Source organism: Pseudophryne corroboree, chromosome 6 (assembly GCF_028390025.1).
Source record: "Pseudophryne corroboree isolate aPseCor3 chromosome 6, aPseCor3.hap2, whole genome shotgun sequence".
Classification (NCBI taxonomy): domain Eukaryota; kingdom Metazoa; phylum Chordata; class Amphibia; order Anura; family Myobatrachidae; genus Pseudophryne; species Pseudophryne corroboree.
This window is the reverse complement of record NC_086449.1, coordinates 7,261,962-7,285,489: the sequence shown is the minus strand read 5'-3', so window position 1 is coordinate 7,285,489 and position 23,528 is coordinate 7,261,962. Positions and strand designations below refer to the sequence as shown.

The 23,528-nt window shown below is 48.2% G+C and overlaps 1 protein-coding gene across 2 annotated transcripts in view; it reads right to left on the bottom strand.

Annotated features, from left to right (window-relative positions):
* The window catches only part of LOC134935885 (calmodulin-binding transcription activator 2-like), a 64,815-nt gene that overhangs the window by 20,609 nt on the left and 20,678 nt on the right, over positions 1–23,528 (bottom strand). For both annotated transcript variants that reach the window (XM_063930734.1, XM_063930735.1), the window contains exons 2-3: positions 12,300–12,401; positions 11,101–11,204 (exon numbers count right to left, since the gene is read on the bottom strand). In XM_063930734.1, coding sequence (XP_063786804.1) covers positions 11,101–11,204; positions 12,300–12,330 — 135 coding nt within the window. In that variant the 5' untranslated portion in view covers positions 12,331–12,401. The remainder of the gene's footprint in view (positions 1–11,100; positions 11,205–12,299; positions 12,402–23,528) is intronic.

The window sequence follows — 23,528 nt, the reverse complement described above, 5'->3', positions numbered from 1 at the left end:
GAGGACAGAGCTGCATGTGACAGGGGCAGTGACATGATGTGAGGAGGGGAATGGAGGCAGCAGGAAGCCACAGACTGAGAGTTATATAGTGGGAGGAGCAGGGTCCCAAGCAGCACAGAGTATACCAGGAGATGAGTGATGTGTCAGTGAGGACAGAGCTGCATGTGACAGGGGCAGTGACATGATGTGAGGAGGGGAATGGAGGCAGCAGGAAGCCACAGACTGAGAGTTATATAGTGGGAGGAGCAGGGTCCCCAGCAGCACAGAGTATATCAGGAGACGAGTGATGTGTCAGTGAGGACAGGGCTGCATGTGACAGGGGTAGTGACATGATGTGAGGAGGGGAATGGAGGCAGCAGGAAGCCACAGAGTGAGAGTTATATAGTGGGAGGAGCAGGGTCCCCAGCAGCACAGAGTATATCAGGAGATGAGTGATGTGTCAGTGAGGACAGAGCTGCATGTGACAGGGGCAGTGACATGATGTGAGGAGGGGAATGGAGGCAGCAGGAAGCCACAGACTGAGAGTTATATAGTGGGAGGAGCAGGGTCCCCAGCAGCACAGAGTATATCAGGAGACGAGTGATGTGTCAGTGAGGACAGGGCTGCATGTGACAGGGGCAGTGACATGATGTGAGGAGGGGAATGGAGGCAGCAGGAAGCCACAGAGTGAGAGTTATATAGTGGGAGGAGCAGGGTCCCCAGCAGCACAGAGTATATCAGGAGATGAGTGATGTGTCAGTGAGGACAGGGCTGCATGTGACAGGGGCAGTGACATGATGTGAGGAGAGGAATGGAGGCAGCAGGAAGCCACAGATTGAGAACTATATAGTAGGAGGAGCAGGGTCCCCAGCAGCACAGAGTATATCAGGAGACGAGTGATGTGTAGGTGAGGACAGGGCTGCATGTGACAGGGGCAGTGACATGATGTGAGGAGGGGAATGGAGGCAGCAGGAAGTCACAGACTGAGAGTTATATAGTGGGAGGAGCAGGGTCCCCAGCAGCACAGAGTATATCAGGAGATGAGTGATATGTCAGTGAGGACAAGGCTGCATGTGACAGGGGCAGTGACATGATGTGAGGAGGGGAATGGAGGCAGCAGGAAGACACAGACTGAGAGTTATATAGTGGGAGGAGCAGGGTCCCCAGCAGCACAGAGTATATCAGGAGATGAGGGATTTGTCAGTGAGGACAGGGCTGCATGTGACAGGGGCAGTGACATGATGTGAGGAGAGGAATGGAGGCAGCAGGAAGCCACAGATTAAGAGCTATATAGTAGGAGGAGCAGGGTCCCCAGCAGCACAGAGTATATCAGGAGATGAGTGATGTGTCAGTGAGGACAGGGCTGCATGTGACAGGGGCAGTGACATGATGTGAGGAGGGGAATGGAGGCTGCAGGGAGCCACAGACTGAGAGTTATATAGTGGGAGGAGCAGGGTCCCCAGCAGCACAGAGTATATCAGGAGATGAGTGATATGTCAGTGAGGACAAGGCTGCATGTGACAGGGGCAGTGACATGATGTGAGGAGGGGAATGGAGGCAGCAGGAAGACACAGACTGAGAGTTATATAGTGGGAGGAGCAGGGTCCCCAGCAGCACAGAGTATATCAGGAGATGAGGGATTTGTCAGTGAGGACAGGGCTGCATGTGACAGGGGCAGTGACATGATGTGAGGAGAGGAATGGAGGCAGCAGGAAGCCACAGATTAAGAGCTATATAGTAGGAGGAGCAGGGTCCCCAGCAGCACAGAGTATATCAGGAGATGAGTGATGTGTCAGTGAGGACAGGGCTGCATGTGACAGGGGCAGTGACATGATGTGAGGAGGGGAAAGGAGGCAGCAGGAAGCCACAGACTGAGAGTTATATAGTGGAAGGAGCAGGGTCCCCAGCAGCACAGAGTATATCAGGATATGAGTGATGTGTCAGTGAGGACAGGGCTGCATGTGACAGGGGCAGTGACATGATGTGAGGAGGGGAATGGAGGCAGCAGGAAGCCACAGACTGAGAGTTATATAGTGGGAGGAGCAGGGTCCCCAGCAGCACAGAGTATATCAGGAGATGAGTGATGTGTCAGTGAGGACATGGTGCATGTGACAGGGGCAGTGACATGATGTGAGGAGGGGAATGGAGGCAGCAGGAAGCCACAGACTGAGGGTTATATAATGGGAGGAGCAGGGTCCCCAGCAGCACAGAGTATATCAGGAGATGAGTGATGTGTCAGTGAGGACAGGGCTGCATGTGACAGGGGCAGTGACATGATGTGAGGAGGGGAATGGAGGCAGCAGGAAGCCACAGACTGACAGTTATATAGTGGGAGGAGCAGGGTCCCCAGCAGCACAGAGTATATCAGGAGATGAGTGATGTGTCAGTGAGGACAGGGCTGCATCTGACAGGGGCAGTGATATGATGTGAGGAGGGGAATGGAGGCAGCAGGAAGCCACAGACTGAGTTATATAGTGGCAGGAGCAGGGTCCCCAGCAGCACAGAGTATATCAGGAGACGAGTGATGTGTCAGTGAGGACAGGGCTGCATGTGACAGGGGCAGTGACATGATGTGAGGAGGGGAATGGAGGCAGCAGGAAGACACAGACTGAGAGTTATATAGTGGGAGGAGCAGGGTTCCCAGCAGCACAGAGTATATCAGGATATGAGTGATGTGTCAGTGAGGACAGGGCAGCATGTGACAGGGGCAGTGACATGATGTGAGGAGGGGAATGGAGGCAGCAGGAAGCCACAGACTGAGAGTTATATAGTGGGAGGAGCAGGGTTCCCAGCAGCACAGAGTATATCAGGAGATGAGTGATGTGTCAGTGAGGACAGGGCTGCATGTGACAGGGGCAGTGACATGATGTGAGGAGGGGAATGGAGGCAGCAGCAAGTCACAGACTGAGAGTTATATAATGGGAGGAGCAGGGTCCCCAGCAGCACAGTGTATATCAGGAGATGAGTGATGTGTCAGTGAGGACAGGGCTGCATGTGACAGGGGCAGTGACATGATGTGAGGAGGGGAATGTAGGCAGCAGCAAGCCACAGACTGAGAGTTACATAGTGGGAGAAGCAGGATCCCCAGCAGCACAGAGTATATCAGGAGATGAGTGATGTGTCAGTGAGGACAGGGCTGTATGTGACAGGGGCAGTGACATGATGTGAGGAGGGGAATGGAGGCAGCAGGAAGCCACAGACTGAGAGTTATATAGTGGGAGGAGCAGGGTCCCCAGCAGCACAGAGTATATCAGGAGATGATTGATGTGTCATGGAGGACAGGGCTGCATGTAACAGGGGCAGTGACATGATGTGAGGAGGGGAATGGAGGCAGCAGGAAGCCACAGACTGAGAGTTATATAGTGGGAGGAGCAGGTTCCCCAGCAGCACAGAGTATATCAGGAGATGAGTGATGTGTCAGTGATGACAGGGCTGCATGTGACAGGGGCAGTGACATGATGTGAGGAGGGGAATGGAGGCAGCAGGAAGTCACAGACTGAGAGTTATATAGTGAGAGGAGCAGGGTCCCCAGCAGCACAGAGTATATCAGGAGATGAGTGATGTATCAGTGAGGACAGGGCTGCATGTGACAGGGGCAGTGACATGATGTGAGGAGGGGAATGGAGGCAGCAGGAAGCCACAGACTGAGAGTTATATAGTGGGAGGAGCAGGGTCCCCAGCAGCACAGAGTATATCAGGAGATGATTGATGTGTCATGGAGGACAGGGCTGCATGTAACAGGGGCAGTGACATGATGTGAGGAGGGGAATGGAGGCAGCAGGAAACCACAGACTGAGAGTTATATAGTGGGAGGAGCAGTGTCCCCCAGCAGCACAGAGTATATCAGGAGATGAGTGATGTGTCAGTGAGGACAGGGCTGCATGTGACAGGGGCAGTGACATGATGTGAGGAGGGGAATGGAGGAATGGAGGAAGCAGGAAGCCACAGACTGAGAGTTATATAGTGGGAGGAGCAGGGTCCCCAGCAGCACAGAGTATATCAGGAGATGAGTGATGTGATAGGACAGGGCTGCATGTGACAGGGGCAGTGACATGATGTGAGGAGGGGAATGGAGGCAGCAGGAAGCCACAGACTGACAGTTATATAGTAGGGATGTGCACTTGCAATTTTTCGGGTTTTGTGTTTTGGTTTTGGGTTCGGTTCCGCGGCCGTGTTTTGGGTTCGACCGCGTTTTGGCAAAACCTCACCGAATTTTTTTTGTCGGATTCGGGTGTGTTTTGGATTCGGGTGTTTTTTTCAAAAAACCCTAAAAAACAGCTTAAATCATAGAATTTGGGGGTCATTTTGATCCCAAAGTATTATTTTCCTCAAAAACCATAATTTCCACTCATTTTCAGTCTATTCTGAATACCTCACACCTCACAATATTATTTTTAGTCCTAAAATTTGCACCGAGGTCGCTGGATGACTAAGCTAAGCGACCCTAGTGGCCGACACAAACACCTGGCCCATCTAGGAGTGGCACTGCAGTGTCACGCAGGATGGCCCTTCCAAAAAACACTCCCCAAACAGCACATGACGCAAAGAAGAAAAAAAGAGGCGCAATGAGGTAGCTGTGTGAGTAAGCTAAGCGACCCTAGTGGCCGACACAAACACCTGGCCCATCTAGGAGTGGCACTGCAGTGTCACGCAGGATGGCCCTTCCAAAAAACACTCCCCAAACAGCACATGACGCAAAGAAGAAAAAAAGAGGCGCAATGAGGTAGCTGTGTGAGTAAGATAAGCGACCCTAGTGGCCGACACAAACACCTGGCCCATCTAGTAGTGGCACTGCAGTGTCACGCAGGATGGCCCTTCCAAAAAACACTCCCCAAACAGCACATGACGCAAAGAAGAAAAAAAGAGGCGCAATGAGGTAGCTGTGTGAGTAAGATAAGCGACCCTAGTGGCCGACACAAACACCTGGCCCATCTAGGAGTGGCACTGCAGTGTCACGCAGGATGGCCCTTCCAAAAAACACTCCCCAAACAGCACATGACGCAAAGAAGAAAAAAAGAGGCGCAATGAGGTAGCTGTGTGAGTAAGCTAAGCGACCCTAGTGGCCGACACAAACACCTGGCCCATCTAGGAGTGGCACTGCAGTGTCACGCAGGATGGCCCTTCCAAAAAACACTCCCCAAACAGCGAATGACGCAAAGAAGAAAAAAAGAGGCGCAATGAGGTAGCTGTGTGAGTAAGATAAGCGACCCTAGTGGCCGACACAAACACCTGGCCCATCTAGGAGTGGCACTGCAGTGTCACGCAGGATGGCCCTTCTAAAAAACACTCCCCAAACAGCACATGACGCAAAGAAGAAAAAAAGAGGCGCAATGAGGTAGCTGTGTGAGTAAGCTAAGCGACCCTAGTGGCCGACACAAACACCTGGCCCATCTAGGAGTGGCACTGCAGTGTCACGCAGGATGGCCCTTCTAAAAAACACTCCCCAAACAGCACATGACGCAAAGAAGAAAAAAAGAGGCGCAATGAGGTAGCTGTGTGAGTAAGCTAAGCGACCCTAGTGGCCGACACAAATACCTGGCCCATCTAGGAGTGGCACTGCAGTGTCACGCAGGATGGCCCTTCCAAAAAACACTCCCCAAACAGCACATGACGCAAATAAAAATGAAAGAAAAAAGAGGTGCAAGATGGAATTGTCCTTGGGCCCTCCCACCCACCCTTATGTTGTATAAACAGGACATGCACACTTTAACCAACCCATCATTTCAGTGACAGGGTCTGCCACACGACTGTGACTGAAATGACGGGTTGGTTTGGACCCCCACCGAAAAAGAAGCAATTAATCTCTCCTTGCACACACTGGCTCTACAGAGGCAAGATGTCCACCTCATCATCATCCTCCGATATATCACCGTGTACATCCCGCTCCTCACAGATTATCAATTCGTCCCCACTGGAATCCACCATGTCAGCTCCCTGTGTACTTTGTGGAGGCAATTGCTGCTGGTCAATGTCTCCACGGAGGAATTGATTATAATTCATTTTAATGAACATCATCTTCTCCACATTTTCTGGAAGTAACCTCGTACGCAGATTGCTGACAAGGTGAGCGGCGGCACTAAACACTCTTTCGGAGTACACACTTGTGGGAGGGCAACTTAGGTAGAATAAAGCCAGTTTGTGCAAGGGCCTCCAAATTGCCTCTTTTTCCTGCCAGTATAAGTACGGACTGTCTGACGTGCCTACTTGGATGCGGTCACTCATATAATCCTCCACCATTCTTTCAATGGTGAGAGAATCATATGCAGTGACAGTAGACGACATGTCCGTAATCGTTGTCAGGTCCTTCAGTCCGGACCAGATGTCAGCATCAGCAGTCGCTCCAGACTGCCCTGCATCACCGCCAGCGGGTGGGCTCGGAATTCTGAGCCTTTTCCTCGCACCCCCAGTTGCGGGAGAATGTGAAGGAGGAGATGTTGACAGGTCGCGTTCCGCTTGACTTGACAATTTTGTCACCAGCAGGTCTTTGAACCCCAGCAGACTTGTGTCTGCCGGAAAGAGAGATCCAAGGAAGTTTTTAAATCTAGGATCGAGCACGGTGGCCAAAATGTAGTGCTCTGATTTCAACAGATTGACCACCCGTGAATCCTTGTTAAGCGAATTAAGGGCTCCATCCACAAGTCCCACATGCCTAGCGGAATCGCTCCCTTTTAGCTCCTCCTTCAATGCCTCCAGCTTCTTCTGCAAAAGCCTGATGAGGGGAATGACCTGACTCAGGCTGGCAGTGTCTGAACTGACTTCACGTGTGGCAAGTTCAAAAGGTTGCAGAACCTTGCACAACGTTGAAATCATTCTCCACTGCGCTTGAGACAGGTACATTCCACCTCCTATATCGTGCTCAATTGTATAGGCTTGAATGGCCTTTTGCTGCTCCTCCAACCTCTGAAGCATATAGAGGGTTGAATTCCACCTCGTTACCACTTCTTGCTTCAGATGATGGCAGGGCAGGTTCAGGCGTTTTTGGTGGTGCTCCAGTCTTCTGTACGTGGTGCCTGTACGCCGAAAGTGTCCCGCAATTCTTCTGGCCACCGACAGCATCTCTTGCACGCCCCTGTCGTTTTTTAAAAAATTCTGCACCACCAAATTCAAGGTATGTGCAAAACATGGGACGTGCTGGAATTTGCCCATATTTAATGCACACACAATATTGCTGGCGTTGTCCGATGCCACAAATCCACAGGAGAGTCCAATTGGGGTAAGCCATTCCGCGATGATCTTCCTCAGTTGCCGTAAGAGGTTTTCAGCTGTGTGCGTATTCTGGAAACCGGTGATACAAAGCGTAGCCTGCCTAGGAAAGAGTTGGCGTTTGCGAGATGCTGCTACTGGTGCCGCCGCTGCTGTTCTTGCGGCGGGAGTCCATACATCTACCCAGTGGGCTGTCACAGTCATATAGTCCTGACCCTGCCCTGCTCCACTTGTCCACATGTCCGTGGTTAAGTGGACATTGGGTACAACTGCATTTTTTAGGACACTGGTGAGTCTTTTTCTGACGTCCGTGTACATTCTCGGTATCGCCTGCCTAGAGAAGTGGAACCTAGATGGTATTTGGTAACGGGGGCACACTGCCTCAAGAAATTGTCTAGTTCCCTGTGAACTAACGGCGGATACCGGACGCACGTCTAACACCAACATAGTTGTCAAGGCCTCAGTTATCCGCTTTGCAACAGGATGACTGCTGTGATATTTCATCTTCCTCGCAAAGGACTGTTGGACAGTCAATTGCTTGGTGGAAGTAGTAAAAGTGGGCTTACGACTTCCCCTCTGGGATGACCATCGACTCCCAGCAGCAACAACAGCAGCGCCAGCAGCAGTAGGCGTTACACGCAAGGATGCATCGGAGGAATCCCAGGCAGGAGAGGACTCGTCAGAATTGCCAGTGACATGGCATGCAGGACTATTGGCATTCCTGGGGAAGGAGGAAATTGACACTGAGGGAGTTGGTGGGGTGGTTTGCGTGAGCTTGGTTACAAGAGGAAGGGATTTACTGGTCAGTGGACTGCTTCCGCTGTCGCCCAAAGTTTTTGAACTTGTCACTGACTTATTATGAATGCGCTGCAGGTGACGTATAAGGGAGGATGTTCCGAGGTGGTTAACGTCCTTACCCCTACTTATTACAGCTTGACAAAGGCAACACACGGCTTGACAAATGTTGTCCGCATTTCTGGTGAAATACTTCCACACCGAAGAGCTGATTTTTTTGGTATTTTCACCAGGCATGTCTACGGCCCTATTCCTCCCACGGACAACAGGTGTCTCCCCGGGTGCCTGACTTAAACAAACCACCTCACCATCAGAATCCTCCTTGTCAATTTCCTCCCCAGCGCCAGCAACACCCATATCCTCCTCATCCTGGTGTACTTCAACACTGACATCTTCAATCTGACTATCAGGAACTGGACTGCGGGTGCTCCTTCCAGCACTTGCAGGGGGCGTGCAAATGGTGGAAGGCGCATGCTCTTCACGTCCAGTGTTGGGAAGGTCAGGCATCGCAACCGACACAATTGGACTCTCCTTGTGGATTTGGGATTTCGAAGAACGCACAGTTCTTTGCGGTGCTTTTGCCAGCTTGAGTCTTTTCAGTTTTCTAGCGAGAGGCTGAGTGCTTCCATCCTCATGTGAAGCTGAACCACTAGCCATGAACATAGGCCAGGGCCTCAGCCGTTCCTTGCCACTCCGTGTGGTAAATGGCATATTGGCAAGTTTACGCTTCTCCTCCGACAATTTTATTTTAGATTTTGGAGTCCTTTTTTTACTGATATTTGGTGTTTTGGATTTTACATGCTCTGTACTATGACATTGGGCATCGGCCTTGGCAGACGACGTTGCTGGCATTTCATCGTCTCGGCCATGACTAGTGGCAGCAGCTTCAGCACGAGGTGGAAGTGGATCTTGATCTTTCCCTAATTTTGGAACCTCAACATTTTTGTTCTCCATATTTTAATAGGCACAACTAAAAGGCACCTCAGGTAAACAATGGAGATGGATGGATACTAGTATACTTATGGATGGACGAGCGACTGCCGACACAGAGGTAGCTACAGCCGTGGACTACCGTACTGTGTCTGCTGCTAATATAGACTGGATGATAATGAGATGAAATCAATATATATATATATAATATCACTAGTACTGCAGCCGGACAGGTATATATATTTATTATGTAATGACTGATGACGGACCTGCTGGACACTGTCAGCTCAGCAGCACCGCAGACTGCTACAGTAAGCTACTATAGTAGTATGTATAAAGAAAAAAAAAAAAACCACGGGTAGGTGGTATACAATTATGGATGGACCAGCGACTGCCGACACAGAGGTAGCTACAGCCGTGGACTACCGTACTGTGTCTGCTGCTAATATAGACTGGATGATAATGAGATGAAATCAATATATATATATATAATATCACTAGTACTGCATCCGGACAGGTATATATATTTATTATGTAATGACTGATGACGGACCTGCTGGACACTGTCAGCTCAGCAGCACCGCAGACTGCTACAGTAAGCTACTATAGTAGTATGTATAAAGAAGAAGAAAGAAAAAAAAAAAAAAACACGGGTAGGTGGTATACAATTATGGATGGACCAGCGACTGCCGACACAGAGGTAGCTACAGCCGTGGACTACCGTACTGTGTCTGCTGCTAATATAGACTGGATGATAATGAGATGAAATCAATATATATATATATATATATAATATCACTAGTACTGCAGCCGGACAGGTATATATATTTATTATGTAATGACTGATGACGGACCTGCTGGACACAGTCAGCTCAGCAGCACCGCAGACTGCTACAGTAAGCTACTATAGTAGTATGTATAAAGAAGAAAGAAAAAAAAAAAAACCACGGGTAGGTGGTATACAATATATATATATATATATATATATATATATTAAACTGGTGGTGACTGGTGGTCAGGTCACTGGTCACACTATCAGCAACTTGCAAGTAGTACTCCTAAGCAGACAATCACAATATATATTATACTGGTGGTCAGTGTGGTCACAATGGCAGTGTGGCACTCTGGCAGCAAAAGTGTGCACTGTACGTTATATGTACTCCTGAGTCCTGCTCTCAGACTCTAACTGCTCCCCACTGTCAGTGTCTCCCCCACAAGTCAGATAATATACAGTCACACTATCTATCACTTCAGCAAGTAACTAGTACTCCTCCTAATGCTCCCCAAAATTACTACTGTGTCTCTCTCTACTGTCTCACTCTCTTCTCTATAAACGGAGAGGACGCCAGCCACGTCCTCTCCCTATGAATCTCAATGCACGTGTGAAAATGGCGGCGACGCGCGGCTCCTTATATAGAATCCGAGTCTCGCGATAGAATCAGAGCATCGCGAGAATCCGACAGCGGGATGATGACGTTCGGGCGCGCTCGGGTTAACCGAGCAAGGCGGGAAGATCCGAGTCGCTCGGCCCCGTGTAAAAAAACATGAAGTTCGGGCGGGTTCGGATTCCGAGGAACCGAACCCGCTCATCCCTATTATATAGTGGGAGGAGCAGGGTCCCCAGCAGCACAGAGTATATCAGGAGATGAGTAATGTGTCAGTGAAGACAGGGCTGCATGTGACAGGGGCAGCGACATGATGTTAGGAGGGGAATGGAGGCAGCAGGAAGCCACAGACTGAGAGTTATATAGTGGGAGGAGCAGGGTCCCCCAGCAGCACAGAGTATATCAGGAGATGAGTGATGTGTCAGTGAGGACAGGGCTGCATGTGACAGGGCCAGTGACATGATGTGAGGAGGGGAATAGAGGCAGCAGGAAGCCACAGACTGAGAGTTATATAGTGGGAGGAGCAGGGTCCCCAGCAGCACAGAGTATATCAGGAGATGAGAGATATGTTAGCCAGGACAGGGCTGCATGTGACAGGGCCAGTGACATGATGTGAGGAGGGGAATGGAGGCAGCAGGAAGCCACAGACTGAGAGTTATATAGTGGGAGGAGCAGAGTCCCCAGCAGCACAGAGTATATCAGGAGATGGTAAAGTGATAAATCTGAGTGGCAATAACTGATCTTGTGGAGTATGGGTGTACGTCATTTGCCCCTATAGTGCAGAGATACCTAATGCAGGCGTCCATACCTCATTGGTGTTCCAGCGTTGTCTCTCTTTAGGCAAAACCGTGCACTTAGGTAAACACTCCAGCAGCTTCTTGGGTAGGAAAACCTTGATATGGTGGCTGTTTTCTAAGAGAAAGAGTCACAGGATAATACATGGACTGAAAAGGAAGAATTAATATAAACCAAAGAACCGAAGGATATGTCACAACTTACAAATTATTGCTTCTACTAGTAGGGGGCATGAGACCTCGGTGTACAGTGATATAATCTCACTTGAGACCGCAGTGTACAGTGATATACTCTCACCGGAAACCGCAGTGTACAGTGATATAATCTCACCAGAAACCTCGGTGTACAGTGATATAATCTTACCTGAGACCTCGGTGTACAGTGATATAATCTCACCTGAGACTTCAGTGTACAGCGATATAATCTCACCTGAGACTTCAGTGTACAGCGGTATAATCTCACCTGAGACTTCAGTGTACAGCGGTATAATCTCACCTGATACTTCAGTGTACAGTGATATAATCTCACCTGAGACTTCAGTGTACAGCGATATAATCTCACCTGAGACTTCAGTGTACAGCGGTATAATCTCACCTGAGACTTCAGTGTACAGCGGTATAATCTCACCTGATACTTCAGTGTACAGTGGTATAATCTCACCTGAGACTTCAGTGTACAGCGGTATAATCTCACCTGAGACTTCAGTGTACAGCGGTATAATCTCACTTGAGACCTCGGTGTACAGTGATATATTCTCACTTGAGACCGCAGTGTACAGTAATATAATCTCACCTGAGACCACCACGTACAGTGATATAATCTCCCCTGAGACCTCGGTGTACAGTGATATAATCTCTCTTGAGACCACAGTGTACAGTGATATAATCTCACCTGAGACCTCGGTGTACAGTGATATAATCTCACTTCAGACCTCGGTGTACAGTGATATAATCTCACCTGAGACCACCATGTACAGTGATATAATCTCCCCTGAGACCTCGGAGTACAGTGATTTAATCTCACTTGAGACCTCGGAGTACAGTGATATAATCTCACCTGAGAGCTCGGTGTACAGTGATATAATCTCACCTAAGAGCTCGGTGTACAGTGATATAATCTATCCTGAGACCTCGGTGTGCAGTGATATAATCTCACCTGAGACCTCGGAATATAGTGATATATTATTACATTATTGTATAATGATCATCTCACCTGATAGCTCGGCACATTCCTTGCTATTCATTGTAAATAGCTGGACATCTCGGGGAGAGGAGAAGAGATGTTAGGCCACAGGGTGTCCGAAGTTACTGTGCTCTATAGAGGAATAGAAATGGGATATATTAACAGCGTAGCAATAGTAATGGAGAAAAGCAGATGCTGTATTTTGCCTCTCATGCTCAGTCCTACGTTCCTCTATGCCTATGGGAATGCTATTGGACTACTGAAAACCTGGAGCAAGCCTCAGGACCCTCACTGCAGAACGGTCAATGGCACACACCAACTGCTCTCTGGCATCCTCAGCCATACGGCATCACTTGTTCAGCACTACCAAGGGATCCGAGTCCTTCCGTGAATGATTTCTGCTAATAAAGAACCCCATTAACTAAATATAGATGTGGTAACTATATATTGATGAGCAAACATTTGTTATTGACTGATGTATTCCAACTGTGGGTCACTGACCGGAGGCTATAACAGGAACAGGTTTTCTGATTGCACTGCTGCACTTATAGCTCGACATTAACTAATGTGCAAATTAAGGCTATAGAGGACGGTGGATTTATACCACCGACGTGTCCACATTCATATTTGCTGCAGTCACGCCAAACATCCATTATGGAACGCCAGGTCACGTGACAATCTGCTAACGTCGGGAGTCTTTCTTGCAGAAAATGCATCCTGTTCGCAACGCCAAGTGACAAGGAAGCAGGAGGAGACTGTTGATTAAATTGATGACACTTGTATATCTGTGTGCAGCCGTAGCTTTTTACCAATAACATTTCTGTTCTGCTCTGAATACAGAATCAGTCATAATTATTGCTTTATATTACAGGTTGAGTATCCCATATCCAAATATTCCGAAATACGGAATTTTTTGAGTGAGACCGAGATAGTGAAACCTTTGTTTTCTGATGGCTCAATGTACACAAACTTTGTTTAATACACAGTTTTATTAAAAAATAAGAATTTACTTACCGATAATTCTATTTCTCGTAGTCCGTAGTGGATGCTGGGGACTCCGTAAGGACCATGGGGAATAGCGGCTCCGCAGGAGACTGGGCACATCTAAAGAAAGCTTTAGGACTATCTGGTGTGCACTGGCTCCTCCCCCTATGACCCTCCTCCAAGCCTCAGTTAGGATACTGTGCCCGGACGAGCGTACACAATAAGGAAGGATTTTGAATCCCGGGTAAGACTCATACCAGCCACACCAATCACACTGTACAACTTGTGATCTGAACCCAGTTAACAGCATGATAACAGAGGAGCCTCTAGAAAAGATGGCTCACTACAGCAATAACCCGATTTTTTGGTAACAATAACTATGTACCAGTATTGCAGACAATCCGCACTTGGGATGGGCGCCCAGCATCCACTACGGACTACGAGAAATAGAATTATCGGTAAGTAAATTCTTATTTTCTCTAACGTCCTAAGTGGATGCTGGGGACTCCGTAAGGACCATGGGGATTATACCAAAGCTCCCAAACGGGCGGGAGAGTGCGGATGACTCTGCAGCACCAATTGAGAGAACTCCAGGTCCTCCTCAGCCAGGGTATCAATTTTGTAGAATTTTACAAACGTATTTGCTCCTGACCAAGTAGCTGCTCGGCAAAGTTGTAAAGCCGAGACCCCTCGGGCAGCCGCCCAAGATGAGCCCACCTTCCTTGTGGAGTGGGCATTTACAGATTTTTGGCTGTGGCAGGCCTGCCACAGAATGTGCAAGCTGAATTGTACTACAAATCCAACGAGCAATAGTCTGCTTAGAAGCAGGAGCACCCAGCTTGTTGGGTGCATACAGGATAAACAGCGAGTCAGATTTTCTGACTCCAGCCGTCCTGGAAACATATATTTTCAGGGCCCTGACAACGTCTAGCAACTTGGAGTCCTCCAAGTCCCTAGTAGCCGCAGGCACCACAATAGGTTGGTTCAGGTGAAACGCTGAAACCACCTTAGGGAGAAACTGAGGACGAGTCCTCAATTCCGCCCTGTCCGAATGGAAAATCAGATAAGGGCTTTTACAGGATAAAGCCGCCAATTCTGACACGCGCCTGGCCCAGGCCAGGGCCAACAGCATGACCACTTTCCATGTGAGATATTTTAACTCCACAGATTTAAGTGGTTCAAACCAATGTGACTTTTGGAACCCAAAAAACTACATTGAGATCCCAAAGTGCCACTGGAGGCACAAAAGGAGGCTGTATATGCAGTACCCCTTTTACAAACGTCTGAACTTCAGGGACTGAAGCTAGTTCTTTTTGGAAGAAAATTGACAGGGCCGAAATTTGAACCTTAATGGACCCCAATTTCAGGCCCATAGACACTCCTGTTTGCAGGAAATGTAGGAATCGACCCAGTTGAATTTCCTCCGTCGGGCCTTACTGGCCTCGCACCACGCAACATATTTTCGCCAAATGCGGTGATAATGTTTTGCGGTTACATCCTTCCTGGCTTTGATCAGGATAGGGATGACTTCATCCGGAATGCCTTTTTTCCTTCAGGATCCGGCGTTCAACCGCCAAACGCAGCCACGGTAAGTCTTGGAACAGACAGGGTCCTTGTTGGAGCAGGTCCCTTCTTAGAGGTAGAGGCCACGGATCCTCCGTGAGCATCTCTTGAAGTTCCGGTTACCAAGTCCTTCTTGGCCAATCCGGAGCCACGAATATAGTGCTTACTCCTCTCCATCTTATAAATCTCAGTACCTTGGGTATGAGAGGCAGAGGAGGGAACACATACACTGACTGGTACACCCACGGTGTTACCAGAGCGTCTACAGCTATTGCCTGAGGGTCCCTTGACCTGGCGCAATACCTGCCGAGTTTTTCCCAACGGTTTATAATCATGTGGAAGACTTCTGGGTGAAGTCCCCACTCTCCCGGGTGGAGGTCGTGCTGAGGAAGTCTGCTTCCCAGTTGTCCACTCCCGGAATGAATACTGCTGACAGTGCTATCACATGATTTTCCGCCCAGCGAAGAATCCTTGCAGCTTCTGCCATTGCCCTCCTGCTTCTTGTGCCACCCTGTCTGTTTACGTGGGTGACTGCCGTGATGTTGTCCGACTGGATCAACACCGGCTGACCTTGAAGCAGAGGTCTTGCTAAGCTTAGAGCATTGTAAATGGCCCTTAGCTTCAGGATATTTATGTGAAGTGATGTCTCCAGGCTTGACCATAAGCCCTGGATATTCCTTCCCTGTGTGACTGCTCCCCAGCCTCGCAGGCTGGCATCCGTGGTCACCAGGACCCAGTCCTGAATGCCGAATCTGCGGCCCTCTAGAAGATGAGCACTCTGCAACCACCACAGGAGGGACACCCTTGTCCTTGGTGACATGGTTATCCGCTGATGCATCTGAAGATGCGACCAGGACCATTTGTCCAGCAGGTCCCACTGGAAAGTTCTTGCGTGGAATCTGCCGAATGGGATTGCTTCGTAGGAAGCCACCATTTTACCCAGAACCCTTGTGCATTGATGCACTGAGACTTGGCTCGGTTTTAGGAGGTTCCTGACTAGCTCGGATAACTCCCTGTCTTTCCCCTCCGGGAGAAACACCTTTTTCTGGACTGTGTCCAGGATCATCCCTAGGAACCGAAGACAAGTCGTCGGAACCAGCTGCGATTTTGGAATATTGAGAATCCAATCGTGCTGCCGCAACACTACCTGAGATAGTGCTACACCGACCTCCAACTGTTCCCTGGATCTTACCCTTATCAGGGAATCGTCCAAGTAAGGGATAACTAAAATTCCCTTCCTTCGAAGGAATATCATCATTTCGGCCATTACCTTGGTAAAGACCCGGGGTGCCGTGGACCATGCATACGGCAGCGTCTGAACTGATAGTGACAGTTCTGTACCATAAACCTGAGGTACCCTTGGTGAGAAGGGTAAATTTTGACATGAAGGTAAGCATCCTTGATGTCCCGAGACATCATGTAGTCCCCTTCTTCCAGGTTCGCAATCACTGCTCTGAGTGACTCAATCTTGAATTTGAACCTCTGTATGTAAGTGTTCAAAGATTTTAGATTTAGAATCGGTCTCACCGAGCCGTCCGGCTTCGGTACCACAACAGTGTGGAATAATACCCCGTTCCCTGTTGCAGGAGGGGTACCTTGATTATCACCTGCTGGGAATACAGCTTGTGAATGGCTTCCAAAACTGTCTCCCTGTCAGAAGGAGACATCGGTAAAGCCGACTTTAGGAAAACGGCGAGGGGGAGACGTCTCGAATTCTAATTTGTACCCCTGAGATATCACCTGAAGGATCCAGGGGTCTACTTGCGAGTGAGCCCACTGCGCGCTGAAATTCATTGAGACGGGCCCCCCACCGTGCCTGATTCTGCTTGTAAAGCCCCAGCGTCATACTGAGGGCTTGGCAGAGGCGGGAGAGGGTTTCTGTTCCTGGGAACTGGCTGATTTCTGCAGCCTTTTTCCTCTCCCTCTGTCACGGGGCAGAAATGAGGAACATTTTGCCCGCTTGTCCACGAAAAGACTGCGCCTGATAATACGGCGTCTTCTCATGTTGAGAGGCGACCTGGGGTACAAACGTGGATTTCCCAGCTGTTGCCGTGGCCACCAGGTCTGAAAGACCGACCCCAAATAACTCCTCCCCTTATTAAGGCAATACTTCCAAATGCCGTTTGGAATACGCATCACCTGACCACTGACGTGTCCATAACCCTCTACTGGTAGAAATGGACAACGCACTTAGACTTGATGCCAGTCGGCAAATATTCCGCTGTGCATCACGCATATATAGAAATGCATCTTTTAAATGCTCTATAGGCAAAAATATACTGTCCCTATCTAGGGTATCAATATTTTCAGTCAGGGAATCCGACCACGCCAACCCAGCACTGCACATCCAGGCTGAGGCGATTGCTGGTCGCAGTATAACACCAGTATGTGTGTAAATACATTTTAGGATACCCTCCTGCTTTCTATCAGCAGGATCCTTAAGGGCGGCCATCTCAGGAGAGGGTAGAGCCCTTACAAGCGTGTGAGCGCTTTATCCACCCTAGGGGGTGTTTCCCAACGCACCCTAACCTCTGGCGGGAAAGGATATAATGCCAATAACATTTTAGAAATTATCAGTTGTTATCGGGGGAAAACCACGCATCATCACACACCTCATTTAATTTCTCAGATTCAGGAAAACTACAGGTAGTTTTTCCTCACCGAACATAATACCCCTTTTTGGTGGTACTCGTATTATCAGAAATGTGTAAAACATTTTTCATTGCCTCAATCATGTAACGTGTGGCCCTACTGGAAGTCACATTTGTCTCTTCACCGTCGACACTGGAGTCAGTATCCGTGTCGGCGTCTATATCTGCCATCTGAGGTAACGGGCGCTTTAGAGCCCCTGACGGCCTATGAGACGTCTGGACAGGCACAAGCTGAGTAGCCGGCTGTCTCATGTCAACCACTGTCTTTTATACAGAGCTGACACTGTCACGTAATTCCTTCCAACAGTTCATCCACTCAGGTGTCGACCCCCTAGGGGGTGACATCACTATTACAGGCAATCTGCTCCGTCTCCACATCATTTTTCTCCTCATACATGTCGACACAAACGTACCGACATACAGCACACACACAGGGAATGCTCTGATAGAGGACAGGACCCCACTAGCCCTTTGGGGAGACAGAGGGAGAGTTTGCCAGCACACACCAAAACGCTATATATATATACAGGGATAACCTTATATAAGTGTTTTTCCCCTTATAGCTGCTGTATTGTTAATACTGCGCATAATTAGTGCCCCCCTCTCTTTTTTTTTTTTTTTAAATTCTTTATTTTTCATTTTGTAATATAGAACATTTTTCCAAATATGTCAACACACATATCAAAAATAGAGCGTATACAACAGTCTCATATCTTGTCCGCTGTAAATATACAAAACATCAATAAATGGTTGCGAAAAGAGAAATTAACAGATTCATATACGTTATCCTAAACCGTGCAACGTTCATAAAAAGTTACAGAATCTGGAATAAAGAGCAACCTCGGAGCAATATTGCATAGTAACACAGTATTTAGACAAAGTGTGAGGTCGCAAAAAACCATCAAAAACAGACAAAAAGAGGGGGGAGACAAGGGAGGAAGGAGAAGAAAAATGGGGGGGGGGGGGGGGGGGCAACAAGCCACGGACGTAAAGACATTTAGAGGGCAGTATGAGGGCCCCATGGGCTTCCATTTTCAGTGTGTATTCAGGGTGCATAGTCAGCATAGGTCTTAGTGGTCTTAAAGTCAATCCAAAGAAACCAGGTTGCCACATAGTCCGAATATTTGTCTAAGGCAGCAGAATAAACATCTTCCATGTACATATAGAAGTCAATGCGCTGGAACCACTCCCATATTGTCGGTGGGTTAGTGGATTTCCAATGCACCGGGAGTATAGCTCTTGCCGCATTATTTAAATGCTTAAGAAGGGATTTCTTGTAGCGAGAAGGGGGTATATCTGAATGTGATAGTAGCCAGAAGTCCGGACCCAGTGGGACCTGGCTTCCCAAAATCTTTGTTGATAGGTCCATAATTGTGTTCCAAAATGGGATAATTAACGGACAGTCCCACCATATGTGGATCAATGTGCCAGTATCCTTACTGCATCTCCAACATAGGGGAGAGACTGAGGGGTAAATTTTATGTAAGAGAGACGGGCATCTATACCATCTAGTCAGTAATTTGTATTGTGTTTCCACAATGTCCAAACTAGTGGAGCACTGTGCCATAACCCTGCAATGTGTGTCCCATTGAATCTTGATTCCCCGATGTTTCAGATCTTTATCCCAGGCGTCACAGAAAGAGGGGACCGTGAGAAAAGAACTCTGTCGAAGAATCTTATAGATGCCTGACACCACATGTGAGGGGGCTATCTCCTGACTGCACATGGATTCAAAGGGAGTGAGAGCCTTATAAAGGTCTGTCGTCTCTCGCTGTGATGTAACAAAATGGTGTACCTGAAGGTAGAACCAATAGTCTTTAGCGGGTATATCGCCCGTTTTCTGTATTTCAGCGAACGTTTTGAGTTTGCCATGTGCAATCAAGTGAATCACCCTAGTCACACCCGCCTCCCCCCATCTAGAAGCAATCTCATTGGACCTGCCCGGGTGGAATAATGGATTGTCGAATATAGGCATAACGGACGTTTGTTTAGACGTGAGTCCCATTTTATAACGAAGTGTCCGCCATAGAGCCAATGTGGGCCCCACAGTAAGATGTGGTGAGCGACCAAACCTAGGGGACCAGGGCACTGCCTGTAGGTTAAGATTAGTGGAAGAAGATTCCAGGTCGACCCACTGTTTCCTCTGGGAAGCAGGGCGAGACCAGTCTATAATTCTATGTAGTAGTGCGGCATGGTAATATGTGGAAATCATAGGTAATTGTTGCCCGCCTTGTGATTTCAGCCTAGATAAATGGCTATGCTTGAACCTAGGCTTCCGGCCGTCCCAAATGAAATGGCTTATTGCCTTGTGTGCTTCGGCTAAGAATTGTGGGGGAAGTTTCAGAGGGATGGTTTGGAAAAGGTATAGCAACCTGGGGAGAATGTTCATCTTTACTATATTTATACGGCCTAGCCATGAGAATCTCTGCGTGAGCCAGTGCTTCATCTCCTGTCGCAATTTGCGCAATAAAGGAGTGTGGTTAATACTAGCTATAGTAGTGAGTGTCGATGGGATTTGAATTCCTAAATATGTAATATGGGATTTTTGCCATGTGAATTGGAATGATTGCGATAAGGAGGATACCGCAGCAGGTGAGAGCGTGACATTCATTGCCATGGATTTTGAATAATTAATTTTAAAATTCGACATGTCTCCGAATCGTATGAATTCTTTCATAAGGTTGGGTAGGGAAATCAAAGGATTTGTTATGACCGCCAATAGGTCGTCTGCAAAGAGGGCCAGACGATGCTCAATTTTGCTCACTCGCAGGCCCGTGATACTAGGGTTGGATCTAATTGCCCGAGCCAGGGCCTCCATGCATAGAACAAAAATTAAGGGTGACAGCGGGCAACCCTGACGTGTGCCATTGGAGATTGATATGGGTTCAGAAAGAACGCCATTCACCCTAACCCGGGCCGACGGGGCTTTATATAATGAAAGGATTCTCTGCAAAAAAACATCTCCTAGACCCAAGCGTCGGAGCACTGCCTCCATAAAATCCCAATCCACCCGATCAAAGGCCTTTTCTGCGTCTGTGGAAAGAAGCATGAGGGGAGTATCAGTTATCTGCGCATGCGCTATCAGATCAATGACTCTAATAGTATTGTCCCTTGCCTCTCTGCCCATAACAAAGCCGACCTGATCAGGGTGTAGTATATCTGGCAGTAATGGTTTAAGGCGATTAGCCATAAGTTTTGCGAACAATTTAATATCTACATTTAATAACGATATCGGTCTATAGTTGGAAGGGAGTGTCGGGTCTTTAGAGTCTTTTGGGATGACAGTAATATGGGCGCTTAAGGACTGGCCTGATAGAGGAGTCGTTGATGAAATGGCATTGCAGGCCTGAAGAAGAAGGGGGCTGAGTTTCTCCTGAAAAGCCTTGTAATACGTGACTGGAAAGCCATCCGGCCCTGGGCTTTTACCGTTAGGAGATGACTTTAGGGCAGCCAGCAGTTCTTCCCCAGTAAAAGGATCGTCTAGGGCCTGAGCAATGTCTGTCGGGAGAGTCGGGAAAGTGATTTCGTCTAAAAAAATTTGTATGTTGCGTATGTGGTCTTTGCGTGCAGTTGATGTCCGCGTGGAGGTCAGATTGTATAAGGCTGAGTAATAATTGTGGAAAATCTCCGCTATCTCTGTATCAGAGGCCCGAGATATCCCGTCAGCGCCTGTGAGTTTAGATATGTACGTTAAAGTTCTCTGAGCTCTAAGAGCACGTGCCAGGAGTTTACCAGGTTTGTTTCCCCATCTATGATATTTATGTCTGCATTTACGGAACGCCCTGCGGGTACCGTCACTAAGTAAAGTATTAAGAGCTTGTCTCGCTGTTTGGAGTTCGGCATAAGTATCCGACGCCAGCGTAGACTTGTGGGCCAGTTCCAGTTTTTTTATTTTTTCTAGTAAGGCATTTCTACATTCAACCTTCTGTTTTTTCAGACGTGAGCCTAATTGTATGCATTGGCCTCTGATCACACATTTATGTGCTTCCCATAGTACAACCGGGGATACATCGCCAGTTGTGTTCAAAGAGATGTAGTCATCTATTGCTGTCTCAATTTGGGCTCTACAAACAGGGTCCCGGAGGAGTTGTTCATTGAATCGCCAGCGCCAGTGTTTGGGGGGAGGATGGCGGAGAGAGAGTGTGAGCGTAACTGGGGCATGATCCGATATTGTTATTTGGCCGATGGTCGCATCAATCAATAGATCTAGATGAGCATGGCTCACGCAGAGGTAGTCTATTCGGGAGTATGTATTATGTGGGGGTGAGTAAAAAGTATAATCTTTATCTGAAGGATGCAAAAGACGCCAGGTATCAACTAGTTGAAAATCATGTAGAACAGCTCTAAATCGTCTGGATTCTTTAAGCGTGTTCCGCGGGGACCCAGAGGAGGAATCCAGGCGAGGTTCAAGGACCCAATTAAGATCACCTCCCACTACCAAAGTGCCCATCAGGTTTTGCTCGATTAGTTCTAGTGATTCTTTAAGAAATCGAGTTTGGCCTCGGTTAGGAAGGTAGAGATTTACGAAGGTAAATGTCTGATGTGCTATAGTAGCTCTAACCAAAATCCCCCTCCCATCACCTATCAACATTTCAGAGACATCCAGCAATCTGAGATGTTTGGCAAAAAGGATAGCAACACCCCTAGCCTTCGCCCCAGAATAATCGTTAAAATAACCATTGGGGAAGTGACGGGAGCGAAGACCAGGGGAGGCCTCTCGTTTAAAATGCGTCTCCTGTAAGAAAATAACCTCTGCCCCATCAGTATGTAAGGTATGTAGCAGGCCCGACCTCTTTTCAGGGATATTTAAACCCTTCACATTGTAGGAAACAATTTTTAGGCTAGCCATACATAAAAAGTATAGGGATCAACTGGCTTAACGATATATCAGGACTCTGACTCTGACCCAGTGCTGGATCATAAGTAACCTGAAATTGGTTGTGGCATAAAGGAGGGGGGGTAGTCGGGTAAACACATGAGGAAAGAAAGGAAGACATGAGTACATGAACATAGAAAAAGAAAGGGAGAAACCAAAAAAGAAACATAGACTTAAACAACAACATGTAGTGGTAATCTCTGCATTGATAGCCATGGGTATAAATTAAGCATCCCATGGTCTAAGAAATATACAGCAGAGAAGGGGGTCCAAAGGGTAACAGCGGGTTCAACAATATTAGATAGTTAAGTAAAGAGGTATTTGGAAGGGATATATCATGGTCAGGAAGGAGATGGGAGGAGGGAAATCAATCAACCGCCTCCCTCCATCTCGCCACCTAATCCTTCCCGGCCCACAGGAAGCCTCTCAAGTTAATTACAGTAATAACTTGTAATAGTGCAGGAGTGGTAGGCATTCTCAGGGTAATTGAAGCTCAAATTTGAAACAACCTATTAAATAAAAAATAAAATAAAAAAAAAGATCAATGTGAGCTTTCAGTAAGGTAGCATAAAAAGGATATCACAGTTTAGGGTGGCAGACGCATCATGAGGTTTCAGATGTTTCATTGGATCTGCCCGCCCGGTTGCGTCGTCTTGAGGCGTCCACTCTTTTCCAAGGCTCCCTGCGGGGTAATGCCGTAGTGGGAAGCTGCAGAGGGTCTGTCCAATTTGGCAGTGAGATTAACGGTAGGCCCAGTGCCGTGCAGAATGCTGGGACGCCATCATAGTCTTCCAGGACATGTCGGTTCCCATCGCGGGTAACTTGGACGCTTAGAGGAAAGCCCCAGCGGAATCTGATATCCTTCTTCCGAAGAGCTTCCGTGAGGGGGTGGAGGAGACGCCTCTGTTGTAAAGTCATCCAGGAAAGGTCCTGGAAAATCTGGATGGGGTGGCCATTGAAAGCTATGTTCGAGGCCTGTCTGGACTTCTGTAGGATAGTCTCTTTCACCTGGAAGTAATGTAGCCGGCAGATGACGTCTCTAGGCCGCTCCGTAGGTGCTCCCCTCGGTCGTAGTGCCCGATGTGCTCTGTCAAACACTATTTGAGAGCTGGGGTCGGCACCCAGCAGGTCGTTAAATATTGTAGTCAATGCCGCAACCAGGCCCTGGGGTAGCACATCTTCGGG